Source organism: Epinephelus moara, chromosome 4 (genome assembly GCF_006386435.1).
Source record: "Epinephelus moara isolate mb chromosome 4, YSFRI_EMoa_1.0, whole genome shotgun sequence".
Lineage (NCBI taxonomy): Eukaryota > Metazoa > Chordata > Actinopteri > Perciformes > Serranidae > Epinephelus > Epinephelus moara.
The window spans coordinates 45,122,994-45,147,050 of NC_065509.1; the positions used below are offsets into that span (position 1 = coordinate 45,122,994).

General features: G+C 44.6%; 1 protein-coding gene across 2 annotated transcripts in view; it reads left to right on the forward strand.

The window, feature by feature from the left end:
* Window positions 1-24,057, forward strand: part of fat2 (FAT atypical cadherin 2) — a 120,112-nt gene that overhangs the window by 84,093 nt on the left and 11,962 nt on the right. For both annotated transcript variants that reach the window (XR_007569804.1, XM_050042525.1), the window contains exons 23-28: window positions 3,468-3,625; window positions 10,741-11,194; window positions 13,971-14,124; window positions 17,082-17,181; window positions 17,289-17,437; window positions 17,944-18,224. Coding sequence is in view for 1 of the 2 variants with exons in the window: in XM_050042525.1 (XP_049898482.1) it covers window positions 3,468-3,625; window positions 10,741-11,194; window positions 13,971-14,124; window positions 17,082-17,181; window positions 17,289-17,437; window positions 17,944-18,224 (1,296 nt within the window). In the remaining variant the exon portion in view is untranslated. The remainder of the gene's footprint in view (window positions 1-3,467; window positions 3,626-10,740; window positions 11,195-13,970; window positions 14,125-17,081; window positions 17,182-17,288; window positions 17,438-17,943; window positions 18,225-24,057) is intronic.

Sequence of the window (24,057 nt, forward strand, 5' to 3'; positions counted from 1 at the left end):
CATTTGGATCATTTCAACATGATCGATGAGGAGGTGGAGGCACGGTGGTGCAGCGGTTAGCACTGTCAGCTCACAGCAAGAGGGTTCCTGGTTTGAACCCACCGGCCAGTCTGCCATGTTTCTCCTGTGTGGAGCTTTCATGTTCCCCCGGAGAGTGTCGCTGTATCTGTATACTACAATGGCAACACTTATTCTGCCAAATGGGTTGCAGTTATTTAGTCACAATCCAGATCAGACAAACTTAACTCAGTCCGTCATGTGTCAGAGGTCAGTGAGATGGATAAAGGAGCTAAAAACAAAAAGGTCAGACACAGAGACGATGCTGCAAAGTTTCTAATGAGCCAACAACACAACCGCCAGAATAAATGTTGCCACTGTACGTTTTTGTAAATCACAGATGTGTTAGTTTTGTACATTATTAAACAGCAGGTATGTTAAAACTTTACATTTCAGGCAGAAACTCGCTTGGTTGTAGTTTGGAAAAAGATCCTGTTTGGATTCAAAGTAGCTGCTTTTTGGGAACTATCGCTGCTGGAAACACAGCGATGACTCACCAGATGGATCTGTAACATCAGTAACGTAGCTGCAGCCGCAGATCGTTCACAAAGAAGAGATTCACTGTCAAGAAGTGTTGCTGTAACTAATCTGCATAAAGACACAGTTTAAAGTTAAAAGTTTCGACAGTTTAACAAACAGAAACTGACAGACGTCATTAAACAGTGATGTGTTGACCTTTTTAAAGTTTATTGTCAAGAAACATTTTTTTTGTCTTTGCTCCCACTGACTGACTGGTATTCATGAGACCAGCTATAAGAGGCCTCCACCAGCTGGCTTTGTGCTGCTGCTTGGACAGTTGGATCCTCCGGCCTGTGGCCTTTATGGCCGGAGCTCCAGTGCAGAGGGGGTCTGAGGGCCCCCGACCACGTTGCGTCTGGGCCGTCAGCTTGGTGGAGGGACCAAGAAGCCCCATCTGTCCCAGCTGTCCCATGACAGAGCTCACCGCCGGGTGCATGGTTCGCTCTGTCCACCCGAGTTTAGAACCTCCCCCCTCTCAGGTGGCAGAGCTCCAGTAAACACAGTGTTTCTCAAACCCTGCTGCACGGACCACCTGATGCACGGTCGCCCGCCTCCCATCATGAGGCCACGTTACCCTCCCGGTGTTGTGCAGCTGCCTCTGTGACGGGCAGTGCTCCCAATCCATGGGCCCAGGGAGGAACCTCAAGGCAGAGGTGGCTGTGCTTAAGACCTTAAAGAGGGCACTGGCTGCCGGATGTAGGTTTCAGGAACCTACAACGCCACAACGCTCCCGTCGAGCCCCCAAGAGGTACGTTCAGTCAACTGGCTCCAGAATGACGCCTGTAGCCACCAGCTGGAGCTCTACGCCGCAGTGTTTAAAATACACCTTATCAAGTCCACCGTGTCCAGCACGACACCTGGAGCGGCGGAGAGACGGCCCAGTCTCCATGCCAGAGTCTTTAAATTGTACTTTTTCAGTACACCGTGTCCGGCACGACATCTGTAGCCACCAGCTGGAACTTACAGTCCAGCCTCTGCACCGCACGGCTCCAACTGTATGCTAATCAGTGATTTGTGTTTTTGTTGATGACTGAAGTTTTTATTCAGCTACACTTTGTTTTGTTAGTTTCCAGTCAAACCAGTAACCTCTCACACTCACACTCCATCCAAACTGGTGTTTTTGAGTTGTATTGTCTTCAGAGTGCAGAGTGGAGCAGGATTTAAATCCCACTTCAGGAAAAGTAGTTTTTCAGCAGCAGACTTTGGGCAGGTGTTAGTGAGCCTCCTCACAGGTAACATTAATGTTTCATCTGAGAAACACTGGAACAAGTTTAGTCTGTGAACTAATGTGGCTGCTGGATTCATCGTCGATCCATCTGTTCATGGATTCACTCTTCCTCCATCTCTTCCTCCATCCAGCTCGTCCTCTCCACTCTCTGTTTTCCTTCTTAGGTTATTATTTTCTTTGCTTTGGGCATTTTGGTTTCAGCTTGTGGCGATTTTTTTTTCTGCGGTTAAAAAGATCAAACACATTTTTTAAGAATCTTTTTTTTGTGTGTCTGTTCACCGTCTCGTCTGTCAGATCTGAGATCAGACATTACGTTCAGTTTACAGTGTGTTTCATCTCCACACTCAGCCGTCACATCTGATGGAGGAAGAGCGCTGCCTCCAGGATCGATGAAGATTAGTGAAAGGTTTTTTTACTTCCAGTCTCGTGTCCTTGAGTCGGGGAGTGAAACATGTCGAGTTGTTTGAAGTTATTCTGGAGGAATTTAGATCCTACAAAAGCTCCGTTAACAAGACTTTCTAATTTGTAAACTTGCACCGACCGTAGAGTCCTCAGAGTTCACCTTCACTCAGCGAGTCTCCTCTGCAGGAACAACCAGTTCAATAAATTCAGTCACTTGAATAAATGTTGGCATTACACATTTCTGCACACCAGGGGCGCTGCACACCAGGGGCATGGGCCCCAGTGGGGAGGGGGGCCTCAAAAGGGCCTTTAACACTTTCTATTGCTAAGTAATTAGCGCTGTAACTGAATTAAAATTTGCTGCATATAATGATGAAAAGACTGAACTAGAAATGATGGCAGCAGCTCTGTGCGGCTGGTCTCACCCCTCAGAGGTGCAGAAAACAACATTATAAACGTCACCGCCCTCATACCTCCATGTGTCCATGATGCTGCTGCAGATAGTCCAGCCTGCACCAGCACTCAGCTCTGAACACTCAGCCTATGACTGACTGTTTTTGCTGCTGCCGGGGCACCAACGTTCCAAAAAGAAAGAAAGCAAGCAAAGGGAAAGAAAACTAACATTTTAAAGGTTTGTGACAGAGACATGGATCAAGACAGGAGGGCGGGGCCACAGAGAACGACTGCTCATGCACAGGGCCCAGAATTTGGTGCTGCGCCCTGCTGTAGACCAAAGATACGTTACTGTTGTACATTATTATGTTAAAACTTTACCTTTATTACCATAACAACAACACTGTGGTTAATGTGTGGCTACGTTTACGCACAGAAACCACTCGGTCATGGTTCGGCAAATAGAAAACCTGGTTTTGGTGGCGCAGCACTGACAGGAAACAGGAAACACAGCGATGATTCACTTAAATACAACCAGTTGTGTTGTTTGATGGTGTTGAACAGTGTCTGCAGCTCAGCAGGTGTCTCTCCAGGTGTCTCTCCAGGTGTCTCTCCATCCACCATCCATAGGTTTTACTTGTGTTACCTTTGTCAGAGAGGACATGTAGCTTTGGCCCCAAGAGCCTTCTGTCATAGTTTACATTAGCAATTAATCTGCTCAATAACCAATCATTTTGTCGATTAAAGCCCAAAAAGTCCACAGCAGGTCAGAGTCACTAAGAGCTCTGTCCAATCACTGTCCTGTGTTTGTCCACAGCGTGTGTTCGATCCCTCATCTGCCTGCTTGGTTTGTGTTTTTGTGTTTCAGAGTCGGCGCTGAGGTTTGACGGTAAATCGCATCTCAAGTTCTTCCACCAGATGGACGAGGACAACCAGGACTTCAGACTGTCACTGAGGTTCAAGACTTTCCAGGAGCACGGCCTCATCGTGTCCACCAACGGCTCCAAGGACTGGGGAACTTTATGGGTATTTACCTCTCTGTAGGGAACTTTATGGGTATTTATCACTTTGGGGAACTTCACGGGTATTTACCTCTCTGTAGGGAACTTTACGGGTATTTACCTCTCTGTAGGGAACTTTATGGGTATTTACCTCTCTGTCGGGAACTTTATGGGTATTTATCACTTTGGGGAACTTTATGGGTATTTACCTCTCTGTAGGGAACTTTATGGGTATTTATCACTTTGGGGAACTTTACGGGTATTTATCACTTTGGCGAACTTTATGGGTATTTACCTCTCTGTAGGGAACTTTATGGGTATTTATCACTTTGGGGAACTTTATGGGTATTTACCTCTCTGTAGGGAACCTAACAGGTATTATCTTGACAGTTCAGAAGTTTGCTGATGGGAAGTTCCTAGTGAAGCTCCAACAGCACATCAGAGTTCAGTTCAGTTCAGTTCAGTTCGCTGTTTCAACTCATCAACTTGTGCTGTTACAGCTGGTTTATTTAATTCAATTCAACTGAAATGGTTTAACTGGTGAGACGTACACACTGTACATTCTGTCACAACATGATAAAAGTTTACACTAAACACTTTACATTAACATCACTGTAATAATAGATAAAATCCAACAGGTCCAAATGTTGGTTGGAACAAAACCGACAGGAAACAAAGAACAAAGAAACAGAAGGAATAATAATGTGCGTTATAATTATAATTTAAATCAGTGTGACTCTGCAGCGTTCATTTAAAGAGCAGTAAAATAAAGTCTTGTTGTTTTGTTCACATGAGACATGAAACTCAGCTCAGGTTAATCAGGTTAATACAGCAATTAAATTACAACTAAAGAGGAAGAAGGAGATGATTTTGCTTCATTTGGAGGAAGTGTAAATGTTCGTTGTGTTCTCCCCTGAGCTGAGAGATAATTTATTTTGCTCTCTGAATATTGCTGCTGTGCAAAGATTAAATCTCTTCCCAATTTTCAGCTGCTGTTGTTGTTTGACACTAATTTACTATCAGAGTGATCAAATCTGAGAGCCGCTGCTTTAATCTGTGGGAGATCTCATCGGGGAGTGAAGCTCCAAAATCCAAAACGTTTCCAGCTCAGAGTCATAAACACGACAGGATGTTTCTGTTTCAATGATATCATCTGACTGTCAGTGTTTTATTGGCTCCTTTGCTCCGGCAGTGGTGTTATCAGCTCAGGTGTCACACTCTCTGAAACGTTTGATATCTGCCGAGCTGCTCGTCTTGAATCTTAACTTCTGATCTCAGTTTGTTCTTTTGTGTGTTTACTGCAAACACTGATGTCAGAACAGCAGGACGCTGTGCGGTGTATCTGTGTGGACTCTGTCAGCATCACGCGCAGCACCTGTTGACGCCCTCAAACTGCTCACTGAGTTCAACATGAGGCGACGCCGACATGTCAGACCGTGAAACACCAGCTGTGTCATTTTCACTTCCTCTGTGCCGACAGGAAAAACCAGCGTAAACGTCTGTTGTTGAGTCGGTTTAGTTTTGTCTCCGTACAAACCCAGCGATGGTCGGAGGCGTCGTGTTCTCACACAGCAGGGGGGATGATTATACTCGATGTGTCACAGCTTGTTCAAATGACTAGTTCACTAATATCCAGTGTGAATTGTCACGTCACTTTTTTAAGCCAACAGCCTGAGACATGTTTTGGTGTTTTGATTCTCTTCAACTTCATTTTGTCCCTGGACGACAGTTAGTAGGACAGGAAGTTAAAACACACTTAAAAAGATGAGAGAACACATAAGAATATGAACACTCAGTAATCAGGGGGAGATGGTTTTTGGTTTTGGTCCACCTGCCTCTCTGACTGCTGAATTTTAAACTCTCTCAGCCACTCAGCTGATTACCTTTGTGTTTTTCTGGCTGAAACACATCTAACAGCCATGTGCATATTTCACCATCATCTGGCCGGTGTGTTGCTGTTGGTGGAGACGTCCAACCACCAGGCAGCGCTTAATCTGGTATTTCATGTGAACTCAGTCCGGCTGGTCGTCTCCTGGCAGATCCTGCAGATCTCATGTTGGAGCGTATCAGGAATGTCTCCTTTATCTGTGCGTGGCAGATTGTTTCAGGTGTGTATGTGTGTTAATGCCTGATTGAATATCAGAGACAACGGTAAACCCCCTCCTGGCACACATTTAAAGTTCCACATTGGATTATGAAGCCAATGATACCCGTCTGCTCCTCCACCGTAATCAGCTCATCAGTGCCCTTTTAACTGGAGCCATGACGGCTGCTGGCTCTGAACGCAGCACGTCAGCCACATGTTGCCCTTTTCCCTCAATATGCTTGCCGAGGATTCTGCAGGAGCCCTAATGACTAATGTGCCGTCTTCAGGATTTATTGACAAGTTTTTTTGGGATTGTCGAGAGGAAGGAAGATTCATCTGGGCGCTACAACACAAAGTCTACTGTACAGTGTTGAATGAGCACTGAAGGAGGAAGATGAATTGTTGTATTCTTTGACAGACATGAATAATTCTCTGAAGAGAAAAAAAAATTGATAAGGAGTTGAGATGCAGCAGGATGCTTCCCCCTCTGGGCTCTGTTCATTTGTGTGACATCCGTGTGCACTCAGGCGGAATATTCAATCATTCTGATTCTCAGATAACTTCAAAGCAACATTCGGTCTTTCCCAAGGTTCCTCCTCCTGGGTTTTGTCTCTGGGCTTCACGTGCAGGAGCGCTCCCTGTCTCATTCATTGTTAGCACAAACGCTTCAAAAGGAATCTGTTAACGTGGTCATCTGAGGAGTCCCTCGCCGGCTTTTTGTGATGACTTCAGAGGAACTTCCTGCAGATACAAGACGCTATTTGTGCTCTCCATCCCCCTTGGGACGCGAGCTGCGGTGAATCTCAGAGGTTTCTTATAAAGCGCAGAGTCTCATCAGTATTCTCCGTCAAGAGCCGGGTCTTTGAAAAAACACACATTAAAGTTCAGACCTATTTACTGCGGCTAATTCTCTTTTATGTCTGCACACATCTCGTTCAGAGGCTTTGAAGTGGAAATGGTGGCTGTGTGAAGCAAACGCTGCGGCGGTGAGCCGAGCAGAAGAAGTAAAGGTGACTTGTCAGATGAAGGAAAATACCGTCCGTGATGAGTGACGGCTCAGAGCTGACAGGAGAGCAGTTTGAAGACCCGACAAAGACGGCGTGGAATCAGTGGATGAACGCTCGCCCCTCACGCTGCTGCAGGAAACAACCTGATCGACTTTCATGTCGGTTCAGGCTTTTATCTCTCTACAAGGACGGAGCTGCAGCCTGGCATGATAATTACATCATTGACTCATTGTACGATATACAGACGTGACCTCGATCATGATTTACTGACCTCCATGTTGTCTGTTACATGTTTGTTTGTTTACATCAGAGTGTCTCCAACACTTTCACCAACATGATGTCAGAATAAACAGCAAGTTTTTTCCTGACTGTTAGCCACCTTATACTCAGCCCCCGTCATGCCCTGCGTGAATTATGGCCGTGACTTCCAGCGCTGAACTAGAACTGGCATTTTTCACATGCTAACAGTTAGCTAACAGTATGCTAATCCTCTTCTCCAGAGCAAAATGGAATAAAAAAAAAACACATCCTGTTACACCTCAGACGAGATCATGTGATCATACCTCTGTTTTCTCTGACAGCCGTCTCAAAGCACTGATTGTTTTCCTTTTTGTCCAAGTGCGTTAGCGATCAGCTTGCCTTGCTACGTTAACGTATTGCTAAACGTGAAGTTTACCAGCTAACGCTCCGCTCGTATTGCTAAACGTGAAGTTTACCAGCTAACGCTCCGCTCGTCAACAACTCTCTGTGCTTCTGATCTGTAACGTTGACAGGAAGTGACCGCCATGAGACGGCGTATCATCTCTAGTCAACGACTCTGCGCGCTTCTGATCTGTAACGTTGACAGGAAGTGACCGCCATGAGACGGCGTATCATCTCTAGTCAACGACTCTGCGCGCTTCTGATCTGTAACGTTGACAGGAAGTGACCACCATGAGACGGCGTATCATCTCTAGTCAACGACTCTCTGTGCTTCTGATCTGATTTGCAGCTCCAACAGCTGCATCGTCCACTCCGTAAATCCACCAGCAAACTGACGTAGACTTTTCTTTGGGACCTGTCTTAAGAACAAATTAAAGAAAAACCTTGTGAAGATCTTGGTGGATGAGGCGCATCGCTCTCTACAGGGACTTTCATCAGTATATTATTGTCTTAATGTCAGTGTCATTAAATGGTCTCTAGATGACAATAATCCTGACGGGCTGAGAAGAAGCTCAGTGTTGACCGGACTCAAACATAAACCCGCTCAGTGTCACAGCTTCAACACCACACTAACTGGTTTTACATCCACATGTTATAATGGGACCAGTCCTCTCGTGGTCCTGTTTCCAGTTGGGTGCTGATGAGTTGATAGTGATACCTGAGGTGAAAGAGATTTGTCATCAGGTGGACGTGTTGTCAGAGGGTCCTGTACCTCTGACTGCTTACATGAGACGGTTCCTGGCAGTGCTGCACATCAGAGACGATACAGCTTCATGTGAATATTAGATTTACAGGATTTCAGCATCAGTGTGACGGAGTCAGTGATTCGTTCACTGGATCAGACAAATACTAGATGCTCCCCAAAAATGAATGACTCCAGTTAAAGCAGCCAACAGTGCGCGCAGACACGAGGCCGCACTCTACATTTGAAACCAGTCATGTGCAGCCACAGCCGCAGAAGCTTCTCTAATGTAATAATATCATGTCACCAACTTCATTATGTTTCCCAACAAACGAGTGAGCGCGCTCAGTGAAGCTTCCATCACTGCAGCGCTGCCTCCTGCATGCTCTCTTCCTGTGTGTGCATGTGCATCACATGCACGCAGAGCACAGCAGCCATTGTTGCATATTGGATTTTGCCAGCAGTGTTGTAGCTCCCCGCAGGCAGCTCACAGCATCTCAGTGATTTATGGAGCCGTGCAGCAGTGATGCTGTGGAGCTTCAGTCCCTGTGGAGTTTGACTCGACGCTGCGCTGTGCTGATACTGTAAAACCATGAGTGCATCAAACTGCTATCTCTCTTCAAATACCCACCATACATCACAGCAGCCTCACCACGTCATGTAAAATAGATTACAAGACAAGCAACAGGCGGCTCAGACGTCTCCAGGTTTCTCTTGTTCCTCTGCCAGCGCTTCAGCATCTTCCCGTGATAAGGCGGGAGGATGCCCTGCGGCACCTGGAGGACACCTGCGGCACCTGGAGGACACCTGCGGCACCTGGAGGACACCTGCAGCACATGGAGGATGCCCTGCGGCACCTGGAGGACACCTGCGGCACCTGGAGGACGCCCTGCGGCACCTGGAGGACACCTGCGGCACCTGGAGGACGCCCTGCAACACCTGGAGGACACCTGCGGCACCTGGAGGATGCCCTGCGGCAGAGCTCCACAGCCAAATCAAAGCTCCAAGAAAGAAAAAAAAAACGTGTAAAACAAAGAGAGGAAAGCTCATCGTCCTGCATCAATTAAAGGAGCAGATCAATAATGCATCACAGCCTTTAGTGCCCGACGGGGTTGATGCTTCGCCATTTGCAAAATCCACACTCCATCTGTATATTTAATGGGATCAGAAACACAGAGCTGTGGTTACATAAAGAAAACATGAACTGATAAAAAAGCTGCTGGCTCGTTAGTTTGTGGGAACGCTGAGCGAGCAGAAACGTTAAGAGGCTCCGCTGATGTTGATGAAACACTGAATAAATGTGTGTTCGCTGCATGCTGTTGTTCGGGGGCAACACGGAGAGCCGACAGGAGAAACAGGATTTATCTGTAACACTAAAGACACAGAGACACAGAGGAGTTTCTTTCTTCAACGCCTGCAGTGGAACATTAGAGTTACTGTAGCTGCTGAGCGCCGAGTGCTGCTCTGACTTTATCAGTTGTATCAACTGTTTTAACGACTTAAAGGCTCCTTAGTTTAAATTAAATCATCTGTACTCATCAGCAGGCTGCACATCCAGGAGCAGAGGGTTTAAACATGTACTTATTTCACTTAAAGCTCCATTTTTCTACAGTAGCCTAGAACGGACAAACCAAACACTGGCTCTAAATAGGGACACTCGTTTGTTTTAATGTTGGTCATCATCATCCTCACTGTGACCTCGTCACATGTCCACGTTTGGTCATGGACGTTCCACGTCCACATATGACGTCCAAGGTACCCTGGGTGTGTTGGTTGTTGACGTTCTGGGACGCCGTGTCAACTTCAGCCTGTTACATGCATTGTCTGTTTTCAAAATACACTTCTGTTTTCACAGCAAATGTACAGTTTGCATACAGTCTCTTTCAGAATAAAAGCACTACGGGTTTTTTTTACTTCACACACAAACACACGTGGTTACGTTTAGCCAACACACACACATGGTTACGTTTAGCCGACACACACACGTGGTTACGTTTAGCCGACACACACACGTGGTTACGTTTAGCCAACACACACACGTGGTTACTTTTGGCCGACACACACACGTGGTTATGTTTAGCCAACACACACACGTGGTTATGTTTAGCCGACACACACACACGTGGTTACATTTAGCCAACACACACACACGTGGTTACGTTTGTCCGACACACACATGTGGTTTAATCTTCCAGGAAATGAACTCCGACCTTCTGGGTGAAAGTCGGTGGTTGTTGGTAGATTCTTGGTCAAAGGTCAGTGTGACCTCATGAAACATGTTTTTTGGCCATAACTCAAGAACTCATACATCAATTCTGACAAAACTTGACAAAATGTCTAACAGGATAAAATAATGAAGGTCAAAAGGTCAAAGGTCAGTTTGACTGTGACATCATCATATTTTAACATCTGAGGAACAGAATACGTGAACAGTAGTTGTCGTCAGGTCCCTCAGACCTGCTGACATCCTGTGAGCTCAGTGTGGTAGAGACTCTGTTAACAGTGAGGATTAATGTTGAGCCTCCTCAGAGCCGACAGGAGCTCCGTCCATCTTATCTGTCTCCACGTTAGGTCACAGCTTGAACGGGGACGTGTTGTTTCTTGTGGTGAAATAAAGTTTGGTTTCTTATCTTAACTTCCTGCCTCTTGTGTTTTGTCCTCAGGTGGCAGATGGAGAGCTGCAGTTCAGGTACCGCTGTGGAAGCTCCGCCCCTTCTTCCTTACCTGTCACATCTGACCTGGTGTCAGACGGCAGGTGGCACAACGTCCTGCTGGAGGTCAACTCCAGCGCCCTCAGACTGACCCTGGACCAGCAGCACCCGGCCTCCGTCCCCCTCAGCCAGCCGTGCAGGATGCTGCGCTCCCATGGTGCTTTGCTCTTCGCTTCTCTGACTCAGGACTCTGCTCCAGACGTCCGCCAGCATCCACACAATTTCATCGGCTGCCTCGAGGGGCTGGAGCTCAACAGGGAGCCAATCAGAGTGGGTGACGTGGCGGAGTGGGCGGGGCCGGGGAGCAGGAGGGTGTTTGGGGTGTACCAGTGCTGCAGCAGGGCGGGCGCCTGCGACACCAACCCCTGTGAGAACAACGGCGTCTGTGAGGAAGACGCCAGCGGAGGTGAGAGCACTGAAGCTTCACGTCTCTGAGAACTTTGTGTTCATACGTAATGTTAAATTATTATGATCAAATAAGTGACAGGATGTTGAAAGTTAGAAAAACCTCAGGTGTGATTTATGACAAGTTGAGCTTAAAAAGTGAAGCTGCTTCATCAGCAAACAGTGTGTCATCCAGACATTTTAAATTCTGATTGGTGCACGGATTTTAATTGATGTCACCTTTCTCACAACTAAGTCCCGCCCACTTCAAACCAACAATAAAAGGTCGAACAAAAACACAACTAGAGGAATCACTCGTGGAAAAACAAAGCTGTTCCAACTTTGTGTCATCACAGTGTCCCAAGTTAGATTTCAGGGTTTGGTCGCATGTCATCGCCTCTGCTCCCTCCTCATGTCTCATGCCAATGTTTATGTCGTCCAGGGCTGGGCGATAAAATGACTGTGTGTGATATATCAATATGTCAATATGTCACATAACGCACACCAGTGCAGCTCCGCCCCCTCGCTCACAGTTTGTCCATCAGCACTCAGACACACTGAGCTGCTCCTCTGTCCATTAGTCTGCAGACAGGAAGTATTGTCTGGTCCTTTTTACTCTCAGATAAACGCACAATAACAACTGTCTTATTCTTAAAAAAGGAGATGGAGGAAATTTCTCAGCTCCACAGCTGCAAATCAGTGACGTCAGCTTTTTATTATTACACAAAGAAAGAAGTAGAAAGTTTTGTGGCATTAAATATTCTGTAAAGTAGTTGAATGTGCCGTTCACCCTCTCAGCCGGGGACGAGGCACAGCTCAGCCATGACAGATTAGTTTGGCTTGAAATCCTTATCAGAGTGGCGGCTCTTTATGTGTCTGCTTGCTTATTGCCGTTTTAGGTTATCACTAATTGGCCGAATGCATCAGTTCTTGTCAAAACACAAAAGATAAAGAATTGGTGTCAGAGAGGCTGAGACGTCTTTTTCTGTTTCACAAAGAGGAAGTCTGGAGGCTTTAGTGAGAGCAGCAGCTGATAAGGACACCTGCAGTTTAACAGCAGCTTTACAATGAAATGATTCTGAGAGAGAGAGAGAGACAGAGAGAGAGAGAGAGAGAGAGACAGAGAGAGAGAGAGAGAGAGAGAGATGAGCCGCTGTGTTCCTCTGTGTCTGTGGGTCTGAGACAGATACGCATCTCTGTGCTTTGGAGGAACCGTGTAAACAAAAGAACCCTGAAGCTGTTATCACCGAGCGGCCGCCTGCTCCTGTTCCTGAACCTGTCGGGTCACTGAGCTGCATCATTCCAGATTCTCCCTCTGTGGACTCGGGACACGAGGTTACAGCCTGGTATTACTTTTCTCTGGACCTTATTCATCATCACGTCAAATCACATTTCAGTTATGCTTCAGGCACAAATTCAGGGTGAGATGTGGAACAACAAATAAATATTATTTCCCCAAAGATCCTCTCAGGTCGAGGAAATGTAATCAGGCAGGGCGGCTGTGGATGTTTCTGTGCTCTAACTGCAGAATATAAAGTTGTTTCACTGAGACTCAAAGTCTGCTCGCGGCCTGAGACTCTGAGAGTGACTGACTCTAACAGAGCAGAGATGGCAGAGTTGAACTCGTCTCCTTCCTCTTATAACAGTTTAAGACTCTTCAGGTCTCCGTTTATTTCAGTTCAGTCACAAGAAGAAAATGTCGACATCGTATGTTTCTGCAAAGCACGTGTTACATTTCTACATCTCATATGTTTCATCTCAGTGTTTGTAAAGTGACGTAGTACCTGAGCTGACTGTCATCAGGAGGTGGAGGGGACGGTGGATGGTGAGACACGGAGCTGCAGACACTGTTCAACACCAACAAACAACAACAGCGGTTGTGTTTCAGTGAGTCATGGCTGTTTTTCAGCCTCCAAACGTTGGTGCTTTATTTAGGGAACACAACTCCTGCACACTGCCCAACTTTTTTATCAACACACCCACCTCTGATTATCCAGCAGGGACTGTGCCACTACAGTTGTGTAAATGAAACCAAAACATGATCTTTTTCATAACTGAGAGGTTTTTGTGCCTAAACATAACCACATGTTGAAGAAGCATTTGGTCGTGATTCGTCTCAAGTACTTTTGTAATCGTGTCACGTGACCGGAGGAAACAGAGATAAAGGACTGTGGCATTCACTTTCGCTCAAGAGGTAAAAAACCTTCAACTACCAGAATGCACTGCACTACAGCAGACCAATAAATGCTCCCGACGGTAGGTGATGTGATCTGAGCTTGTCAGTTGGACTCAACAGCAGCTGGCTGATAACAAATCATCTGTGGCTCAGAAGTAGAGCGGGTCATCCACCACTCGGTCAATGGTTCGATCCTCGGCTCGTCCAGTCTGCATGTGGAAGTGAAAGTGAGGTGAGAGGTCAAGGTGTTGCTTGACCTGCTTCCTGACAGTGTTTGACTAGTTGGTGCCAAAGCTCATTCTGCTACAGCCTCTGATGAACAGTAATGTCGGCCGAGGACGCAGACATCCTAACGGTTAAGACAAAAGTGACATGAGGTGATGTTGGCTGTTGATGTGTTGGATGAGTGAAACCTCTTCATGTCATGTTGACTGTTTTTGATCCAGAAGAAGAAGAAAAAGCTTTTAAAGTCAGATTTTTCTCTTTAAATATCAAACGGTCTCTGGCGTTGGACGGTTGGAGCGCGTTGACCTTTGCTTTGATTATTTACTGCCTGTAGGGGAAACCTGATCATCAGTCGCTCTTGTCTCAGACGTCTGGGTGTGTTTGATTTACTCTGCAGAGCCGCGCTGCAGGTGTGCAGGACTCTTCCACGGCGCCCGCTGCGAGCTGGCTGACAACCCGTGCGCCTCTCAGCCGTGCGCCCACGGCAGGGTGTGTGTGCCAAAGGCTCAGGGCTACATGTGCAACTGCTCTCTGGACGACGCTGATGCACGGTAAACACACACACACACACACACACACACACACACACACACACACACACACACACACACACCTCTACGAGCAGCCGCTTATATTCCTCTCACAGCTTCAGCGCTTCACAAAGCGAACAGTCACGTTCAAACAGAATTTCAGCAGCATTTGCATATTCCTGCTTCATTACGGCGGCCTGTGGGACGGCGTGGCTCCTCACGGTATTAACGGCGCTCCATGTTCAGGGCCGGGCTCTGATTAACTGAGTGAATGAAAAATGACCGCCGGTGGATCCTAATTGCAGGAAGTGGGAGTTGGCTGTAAAACACACACAGATAGATGTTTTATCATGCTGAGGCGGGTTTCTGACGCAGTCTGATGATTATCTTTACGTCTGCGTCTCACTGTCATCAGTCGTGCAGCGGACGGCACCAATATGTGTTTATCATGTTCTGTTTATTCTGATTTAATATCACACAAACAACCACCTGCTGCGAATCACGCCTGAACAACACGGAGAAAATCACATGTCAGTATTTTTACCAGATACCTCGATATGGATGTTGTGACCAGTGATTATCCACAGAATATTTACACAATGAGATGTTTGATCAATAATAATCTCTTTACTACGTTTCATGTTACATTGTTTTGTCACCATCTTGCTGCAAAACAAATCTACCTGCGGCTATAAATAAAGTAACCTGAACCTGATCAGTGGTTAAAGGCAAATAATAGAACAGTAACAATAGTCGGTGAGTTCAAAAGATAGCCGTCAGAATCAGGTCAAGATAACAGATATAATCAGATCCAAAATCTGGGACCATATCTACTCTCAGATCATGATTTCATAAATATAATATCAGTGTGTCGCCGTGTAGAGGACCAAAATAAATAACTAAATAACTACAGGAATAGATAAATAAATATGCAAATACAAAAATAAATAAAAGAAAAATTAGATGCTGAAATAAATAAATGCAGAGGTTAGATTCACACGTCATTAACATACAAACACATAAATAATACATTTAAGAAATTTCTCTTTTTCTAGTGTTATTTTTTTTTCAGCATTTATTTAGAATTTTATACATTTATTTATCTTTTTCCGTTTTTATTTATTTATCATTTTATTTATTTAAACATTTATTAATTATTTTATTTATTTATTACTTTAACTATTTATACATTTGTTTATCTTTTTCCATTGTTATTTATTCATGCCTATATTTGTTAATACATTTAATTATTTATGCCTGTAGATACCTTCTGCCTTCCGTATACCTGTGTTTATTCATACATTTATTTTGTACATATTTCCTTATACCTGTATTTATTATATATTCATTTATTGATACTTAAGTCCTTGTTCGTCCTATGTGTGTGTCTCAGCCTTGAGCTGAATGTTCTCAGCACATTAAATTATCAGCTGACGTCGGGAACACAGTTGAATGACGACCCATTCCTCATGCCTCAACCTGATTCAAAGTTCAGAAGGACAGACGCTCGGCAGTGTTCAGTCTGTGGCCAAACTTAAAGCACCAACATGCCGGCTGTGGACTGTGTGAGTGCTCCAGTGCAGAGCAGCAGCTCAGAGGCTTCCACCTCGGCCGGAGAGTAGAGGATAAATCTTCCGGATGATGGCGGGCGCTTCACCGTGGCCCTCCATCTTTCTGGCACAGACATGAGACACGACCCAGAGGAGCGGCTGGCAGAGCTCTGATTGCTAAGAGCTGCTGCAACACTGTCATTTACTTTTACATAACACTGCCTGGTGTTGAGATTTCCCGCTCAGTTCCCTGGTGCCGTGTTCCCTTGCTGTGAAACACTGAAAGGATATTCAGCAGTTACAGAGCAAAACACTCGATCCATTATTCTGCTCCTGGACGAGGAGTCTGTTTGGGGAACAAGAGGAAAGTTTTTAGATGAACTGAGTTGTTAAATTCTGTATTTGTCTTTGAGTTGTGATGGACGACTGTTGGTGCCCCTGTTTCAAATATTAGCTGCCCATTAAAAGGCCGTTATCACCACCTTTATGATGATTTAATCCTCACACACACTGTGAGATCTGACCAGTCTTATAAGTTTAGTGCAACTACACTCTGCCACATGGATCTGATAAACATCCAGTGTGATGTCAGCAGACTGTACGATGACGGCGCCGACTGAATCACAGGCTACGATGTCACAGCTTCACACACTGAGTGATGCTGCAGAATTATTACTGCTCCAACTGTGAAGCTCAACACAGAGGGAACATTAATAATATTATCATTGTCTTTATAAAATTGATAAAAAAAATCTGAAAAAATGTTAATGAAGTGTCCGAAAAATATAAAAGAATGTCTGTAAAAGTGTCGATAATGTGTCTGAAAAATATCATAAAACTGTCTGAAAAATGGTTAAAAAAATGTTGCAAAAAATGTTAACAAAATGTCCAATAAAATGTTTATTAAATGTTCAAAAAAAAGGTTGATAAAATGTCAGAAAAAAATTATTAAATTGTCCAAACAAATATTTGAAAAAAGTCCAATAAAATGTAAATGAAATGTCCAAATTTTTTTTTAAAAATGTCTGAAAAAAGTTATCGAAATGTCCAAGAAATGTTCATTAAATGTCAGAAAAAATGTTTTAAGAAAATTGTCCAAAAAAAATGTTATTTCATAACAGCATTGTGTACGTACAGCATGTGTTCTGTCTGCTGATCAGTATTTTCTCCAAAATCAAAAAATATTTCCACTCTGCTGATTTATTCTCGAGTAAATATCGCTGTCCTCATCGTCTTACTGTCGTCTGCTCGCTGTCTGCCTGCTGCTGTTTGACACAGATTTTCAAAATAAAAGTGTAACGTGGGGCGGCCAATAGCTCAGCGGGTATAGCCCACGTAAAGAGGCTGTGTCCTTGTTTTAATGAACGTCAGCATTTAAAGATAATTAACGATCATTCCTGTCATCTCCAAACCTCCTTTCTCCTGCAGGTGTCACAATCAGATCGAGGTGTGTTCGCCCAAATCGTGTCCCGGAGGCTTTGACTGTAAAGTGACTGACGGCTTGATTCACTGCGACCCGCTGCCTCAGGTCAGTCACACCTACACATGATGCACTCAGATTACTAGTTTGTCGGGAAAGTGCTGGAATAAATGACCTTTACCCTCCAGATGAACCGTGTCCTGTTTATCTGTCAGGTGTCTCCAATGATCGGCTACATGGAGATCATGGAGATCAGCGTCGCCGTGCTCGGCGTTCTCCTCTTGGTCGGCATGTTCGTCTGCATCAGGAAACGTTACGTTCAGAAAAAGAAGAAGAAGCCCGTCTGCGTGCAGGACTCCAACGGGTGAGAGCAAATCTTTGTGTTTCAAGAATAAGGTTCAAGAATATTTTCCATCAGTCCAGGTTCAGGCGCCACAAAGAGTTAAACTCTTCTCCTGCAGCACAAACTGTCCTGCAGCAGCTTCTGTATCGTTATAAAGTCTTTGTGCATACAGTGTAAATCCAGGAAGGAGGGAGTCGACCGGCAGGAGAAGAAACTGAAGGAGAGTTTGATTCATCAGAAAGAGAATTTGTTAAATTATTCAGCTGTGAAGTTGAACAGAGACGTCAGGAGGAACTCTTCCTCTGGGGAAGATGTTTCACTTTCAACACAGCAGGCTGAAAATTGATCCGCCGCCCAATTTATGAAACATCCCAAACATGTAGTTAAAGTTGGATTGATCGATCGTTAGCAGCTGGAGGGCAGAGGACGGACACGCTGACTCTGTAAAACTTTATCTTCCAACACAACTAAACAAACGCAGTAAACAGAAGTGAATCTGACATTAATATTTTTCTCCTCACGCTCAGATATTTCCAGTCCAGTCTCGCCAAGAGCCTCAAAGCCGACAGCCAGGAAGGAAACCCCATCGAGATGAGCTCGCTGGTCGGTCCCACCAACGACCTCGACCACACGCCCTTCAGGTCGCTCCGCCCACGCAGCCAGATCATATCGTCAGGAGGCGGGGTTTCCTCTCCAAAGACACAGGGGCCGGTGGTGTGCAGCGTTGCACCGAACCTCCCCGCTGGGCCGCCGTCCAGCTCTGACAATGACTCCATCAGGAAGAACCACTGGGACATGGACTATGAAGGTGTGTGTTTTTATCTGTTTGTCATTACTGCCCCTTTTACATCGCCTCTTAAAGGCGGGAATTTCATGCCATTATTCCGCCTCTCCGTGCTGTGTAAAAGGTACGATCATGGAATTGGGGGAACAGAGTTGTTTCACCTTTAAGCTGGCAGTGGAGGAAGTGAGGTAGTCTGTATAAACAGGACAGCAGCAAATACTGTTGGTTTCCTCCCAGAACACCCAGTGAGGCAGCTGCTTAATTTTGATCTGCAGAACCCTGTTAGCATTGTTAGCTATGTTCTCACTGTTAGCTCTGTTAGCACCGTTAGCTGTGAAAACGTTGAAAATGACCAATCAGCAACAGCTCTGGTTTCAAATGTCACATTAATGAAGTGTGACATCAACGATCTGAGCGTTCTGTGTGACGATTTAAATCCACCCGGTGATTTCAAAGGTCACAACAGGCCGAATGATTCAGTCATTCAAGGTCACTGTAAACAGGACGTTAATTGTCGTGCAAAGAGCGGTGCATCATGGGAGAAACGTTGGACTGCCTGTAGAGTCGTGTGTCAACACAGGACACTGATGAAACACTGACAGAGTCCGATCAGACGACAAAACAGAGAAATAACAGTGAGTTCTGTGTTTCATCTCTCAGCATGATTTTATTCTTCATCATCATCATCATCATCATCATCATCATCGTCTCTCCTCTGTTCTCTTACGTGACTCCATATTCTGATCTCATTCTGTATTCTGGAAAACTCTCACTTATTGACCGGCCTCTGAAGTCTCTCTGAATATGTCCCTTTGTTTCCTCTCTCTGCTCGTCTTTTCTTGTGGAGTCTTTTTATCTCTTCCTTCTCTTCACTTCATGCAGGAGTCCCTCGTACGAACACATTTGTATCTGCAAACTGAAATTGATCCAAGTATGAAAAACAGAAAGATTAATTTGATCGGACCAAGGTAATAAATCACAATTAAATTTATCAGTGTGCCTTTAATTGACTTTTTAGATTCTCTCATTTTGTATTTAAAGGGAAACTTTGGTCTTTTCCAACCTGGACACTACGTTCAGCTGTTTGTGTGTCTAAGTGATGAATGGGAACATCAGGATTCATTAAAGGAGAGAGCTGCAGCCAGCAGCAGAAACAGGCTGCAGCCCTGCAGGTATCTGAGCACCGTCAGTGTCCGTTAGGATGGCTTCCTAAAAATGTTGACCTAATGTTAGTCGACCACAAAGGTCATTAGTCAGCAAGATTTCATTGGTCGCTTAGTCGCAGAAAAAAAAAAAAAACAAGCATGAAACTCTATCAGGAGTTGCACCTTGTCAAAATAAATCCAAACCTATATGACTGCACCATGTGTGACTTTACTTTGAAAGGACAGACACAGGAAGTGTCCACGCTCAGCAGTCAGACAGGAGTCAGGTTAATCTCCAGGGCTGGTACCTGCGGTTATTCCACAGGCTAGTTAATAACATGTCGGGCAGGAAATCCAAAGTGTGGGATCATTTTGAGAAGGTGAAGGACGAACCCAAGGTGATATGTAAACTCATCTTCATTGGTCGACTACAAACATGATTTCGGTCCACTAAGCATCAGACTCTTATTCTGAGTGTGTGACATCACTATGAAAGGATCCCTACAGAGATAGAGCTTTGTGTTAAAGAGTCAGATCCTGAAATCACCGTCACCAAACCCACCAGACTGCATTTAGATCCACAGTCATGTTAGTGTGTATAGAGGCAGCATGTTGTCACAGCTAACTGGTGCATTAAGGGTTAATTTAAACCAAACCAGAGCTGGTGATTGTTGGAACAGTGGGAAGATGAACCAAGATGGTTCCTGTGAGTCTGATTGTGTTTCTGTCGACTCTGAGTGAAGTGTGTTAAATGATGATAAATCTTATTGTCTTATTAACTTGTATTCAGTCTGACTGAGTCGCCCCCTGCTGGACATTAGAACAACTACAGGTGTGAGACACTTGAGCACTGACTTTAGGTTACGTCCACATCTTTTCTTCAGTCTAAGCTCCAGCATCATTTAATATAGCCATCTCCATAAATCTCTTCATGATGGCTGACAGTTTGATGGGACTCTGTGACTGGATGCTTCATCACCAATCCAATAATGATGATGATGATAGAAGACGAAGGCCCTATACAAGGTTATTTATACTGAGATTAAAACCTTTACTGTTTGACCAGTTCTGGACATGGTGGACTCACATACATGTCAGGTTTGGTCAGAGGTCATAAGCAGATTTAGTATGGGGGTCACAGGACGGTGTGAGAGCTCCGTGTGGAGGATCCAGCTGCCGTCCCCTTTAACAACGAGCCGGATCACAGCTACAGGAATGTGTCCTTTATTCTCTGTGATAAGGTCACGCAGATGAATGACCTGCCAGGCTGGCGTTGCCTGGGGAGCGATGGCATGACGAACGTGTGATCTGCCTCTCTTCATCTGTCTGGAGAACACAGCAGCGCTGCATATTGATCTGATGCATGGGGAAAAAAACACTGCACACAAAAGGAAAATGAGACGGAGGGAGGACGACAGAATAACAAAAGAGGGAAAGAAACGGAGTGATAGGAGAAGGAGAATAAAACAAATAGACCAGAGAGACACAGAGGGAGGGAGAAATGAAGGAAACGCGAAGACGGAGCAGCAGAGGAGGAGGTGACAGAGAAGAGAGAGAAGGGGAGCGTGAATGGTTTCTTATTATTGCTATTTAAAACATAATCTCTCCAAACATGTAAATGGGTCCTTTTTACGTTTTTACATTTAAAAAACTACATCACCAGATTCATCCCTGAGAAGAGGAGTTAAAATATTTATACTGATGGTGCACAGTTGCCACAGATATTACATTACAGCCTGTTTTATCTCTCTCAATAGACCCTGTTAGGGCCGATGTCACGATTAGTGTTGCTTTCGTCAACGAAAAGTATGACTAAATATCGTCGTCAACGAACCTTTATCACGTGACGAAAACGAGACGAGACGCAACGTAAATGGTGGTCATGTGACGATAACTATAATTAAATATATAATGCAATATTGTTGACGAATAAAAACAAGACTAAATGTGGTTTACAAAATAAAACCTCTGCTAAAATGTCTCTTCATTTTCGTTGACCAAAACGAGACGAGATGAAATAACGTTATAATATTTAGTTGCGTTATTATTATTATTTTGCAGTATTTCTGTTTCCTAGGCTGTGCGTCGCACTGCACAGACGGATTACAGCCGTGACGATATACAGTACAACATCACTCGCTCTCATGTGATATTGCATTTAGGCTATACAACAGTTCAACAACAGCTTAAACAGCTTAAACAGCAATGCTGAGTAAGGAAATGTTAACAAAAGGTAGCCTAATGAAATAAAAGTATGTTATGTAGCTCCGCGATCCCCCAGTCTGTTGCCAGGCAACGCAGCACACACGCCAGGAACTCACAAGCTACTTTGTATTTACATTGATCTGGAACTGTGTAACTTCTAGGGTTGTGCCGACGGGCGATCCGATTGTAAAATCTGTAAAATCTGAGCTTTGCACGCACAGGGCTTGCGGATGTCCGCTTTGAGTCCGCGCGGACCTCTGCGGAATCCATTCCGCGTATGTTCCACCCGAGTATGTTCGGGCCTTAACGCGCATGTCGCGGAGCGGTGAACAAACCAAACAACACAATGTCAGGAGAAACTGAAAAGATATGCCGTCTATGTAAAGTCAACTTGCTAATTAAAGAGCCATTACATGTTCAAGAGTTTTATAAAGCTGCTCAAACGCCAAAGAGAGGCTATAAGTGAACGTTTCAGCGGCGATGCGTAATGACGCGTAACGCTATAGTGTCAGTTTGTGTCAATATAGCGAGTGTGACAGCTGGTTAATTAACGGCTGTATTTATATTTATTACACGGCTCTATTAAATGCTGTATTCTGATTGGTCAGTCGCAGCATTCAGAGGTCTGATATTACTGTGTAATGACCGTTGCTATGTAGCCCAGCGTTGCTAGGGACGCCGCCCTGACAAGGAGATTCAGCCGTTGCCGGCAGGGCAGGGTGCGCGTCGGGGGTTCTATTCCCCTGTCAGGAGATATTTTCCCAGTATTCACCGGCTCATTATACATTATCCCTTACTTATAACACCTGTGAGCAGAGTGATTTTACTGTTACAAGTCCCAGTGATGTTATACTCTATATCAGCACTCACGGAATGCCTCTCGGCCAATCAGATTACTCGGTCGGAACTAACTGTTGTATAAATAAATATATATTTAACTCTAATTAGGAGCTAATTTAGAAAAGAAAATTTTGGTTTGGTTATACTATACTAGGTACTTATACTATATTGACTGGGTATAATAGAACTGCATTACTAAAAAGAGACTAAAATACGATTTTCATTGACTAAAACTAGACTAAAATGTCATCAGTTTTCGTCGACTAAAACAAGACGAAAATAGTCATGGATTATTCTGACTAAAATAAGACTAAAATGCTCAGACTTTTAGTTGACTGAAACTTGACTAGACAAAAAAGAGTATGAACGTGACTAAAACTAATAAAAACTAAAATGACAGTTTGACACAAACACTAGACTAAAACTAAAATTAAAACAGGCCGCCAAAAACAACACTAGTCACGATGACATCATGTTATCAGCTGGAGGTGCAGCTGCCTCTCCCCCACAGGGCTGTAGGCTCCATAGGAGTGTTAAAATGTGTTTGTCTTGTTGTGTTATTGGGAGCCAGAATAGAAGGAGTCATGGCTCAAAACCAGCCGCCACTGCCCGTCAACAAAAACAAAGACAAGTTGTAGTTTGTTGAGGAGGATTCATGTTGACACCATCTTTCATTCATGTCTTTAATTTCTAAACAAATGTTTGATGAAGGCTAAAAGCTGAAGGGCGCAGCGGCACTGATGTGAAGATAAAACATGCAGACAGTAACGGATGGGAGCTCTCAGATCAGCTGTTAGCTCTGCTCCAGGTCAAACACTCTTTAAGTTTTTAGGAACGTACAGCAGACTTCACGTTTTAATTAATTCTAATCAACAGTCAGTGTTTTAATGTCCTTGAAAAGGCTGTTAAAATCCCAGATTCAGAGAAAAGGACCGGAGGCGTGCGCTGTTAAAGAGCTGCTGAATTTAAATGTTTGTTAAATCTTTACAGTTCAGCAGCGACCGAGCTGAACCCCCCTGATACAGGCGGGGACGTGCACTTGTCTCTGTCTGATTAAATACAGGAGGAGGCTGCAAACATTCATCACCTCACAGGTACAATACAAACACAAACAATGTATGTGCACAGTGAACTGTTTTATTCACACATAAATTACCTGGGCCTGAGTTAAAGAAAAGGAGCTCCAGGTAAAAAGTTCCCTCGAAGTCGAGCTCAGTTTGGTTTTGGAACAAAGTTCTGCCGTTTGTTATCAGTGCTGCAGCGGCGGCGTTGATCTGAGACTCCTCTGTTCTCTGCAGCTGGAGACAAACAACAGCTCTTGTTCTTTAGTATTTATTGAACTGTGCAAAGTGTGGAAGTAACAAAGTTTGAGTTGGAGCTGAACGCCTCCTCTGATGTCGGCTGTTAGAGACCGCAAAGTTACAGAGGTTTAAAGGATAGGTACGAGTATTTTTAAGACCATTTCAGTACAACTCAGGTCACTGTGATCTTTCCTCGTGAAGCTGTCTCCTTCTACATCAATCAATCAATCAATCAATTTTATTTATAAAGCCCAATATCACAAATCACAATTTGCCTCACAGGGCTTTACAGCATACGACATCCCTCTGTCCTTATGACCCTCGCAGCGGATAAGGAAAAACTCCCCAAAAAAACCCCTTTAACGG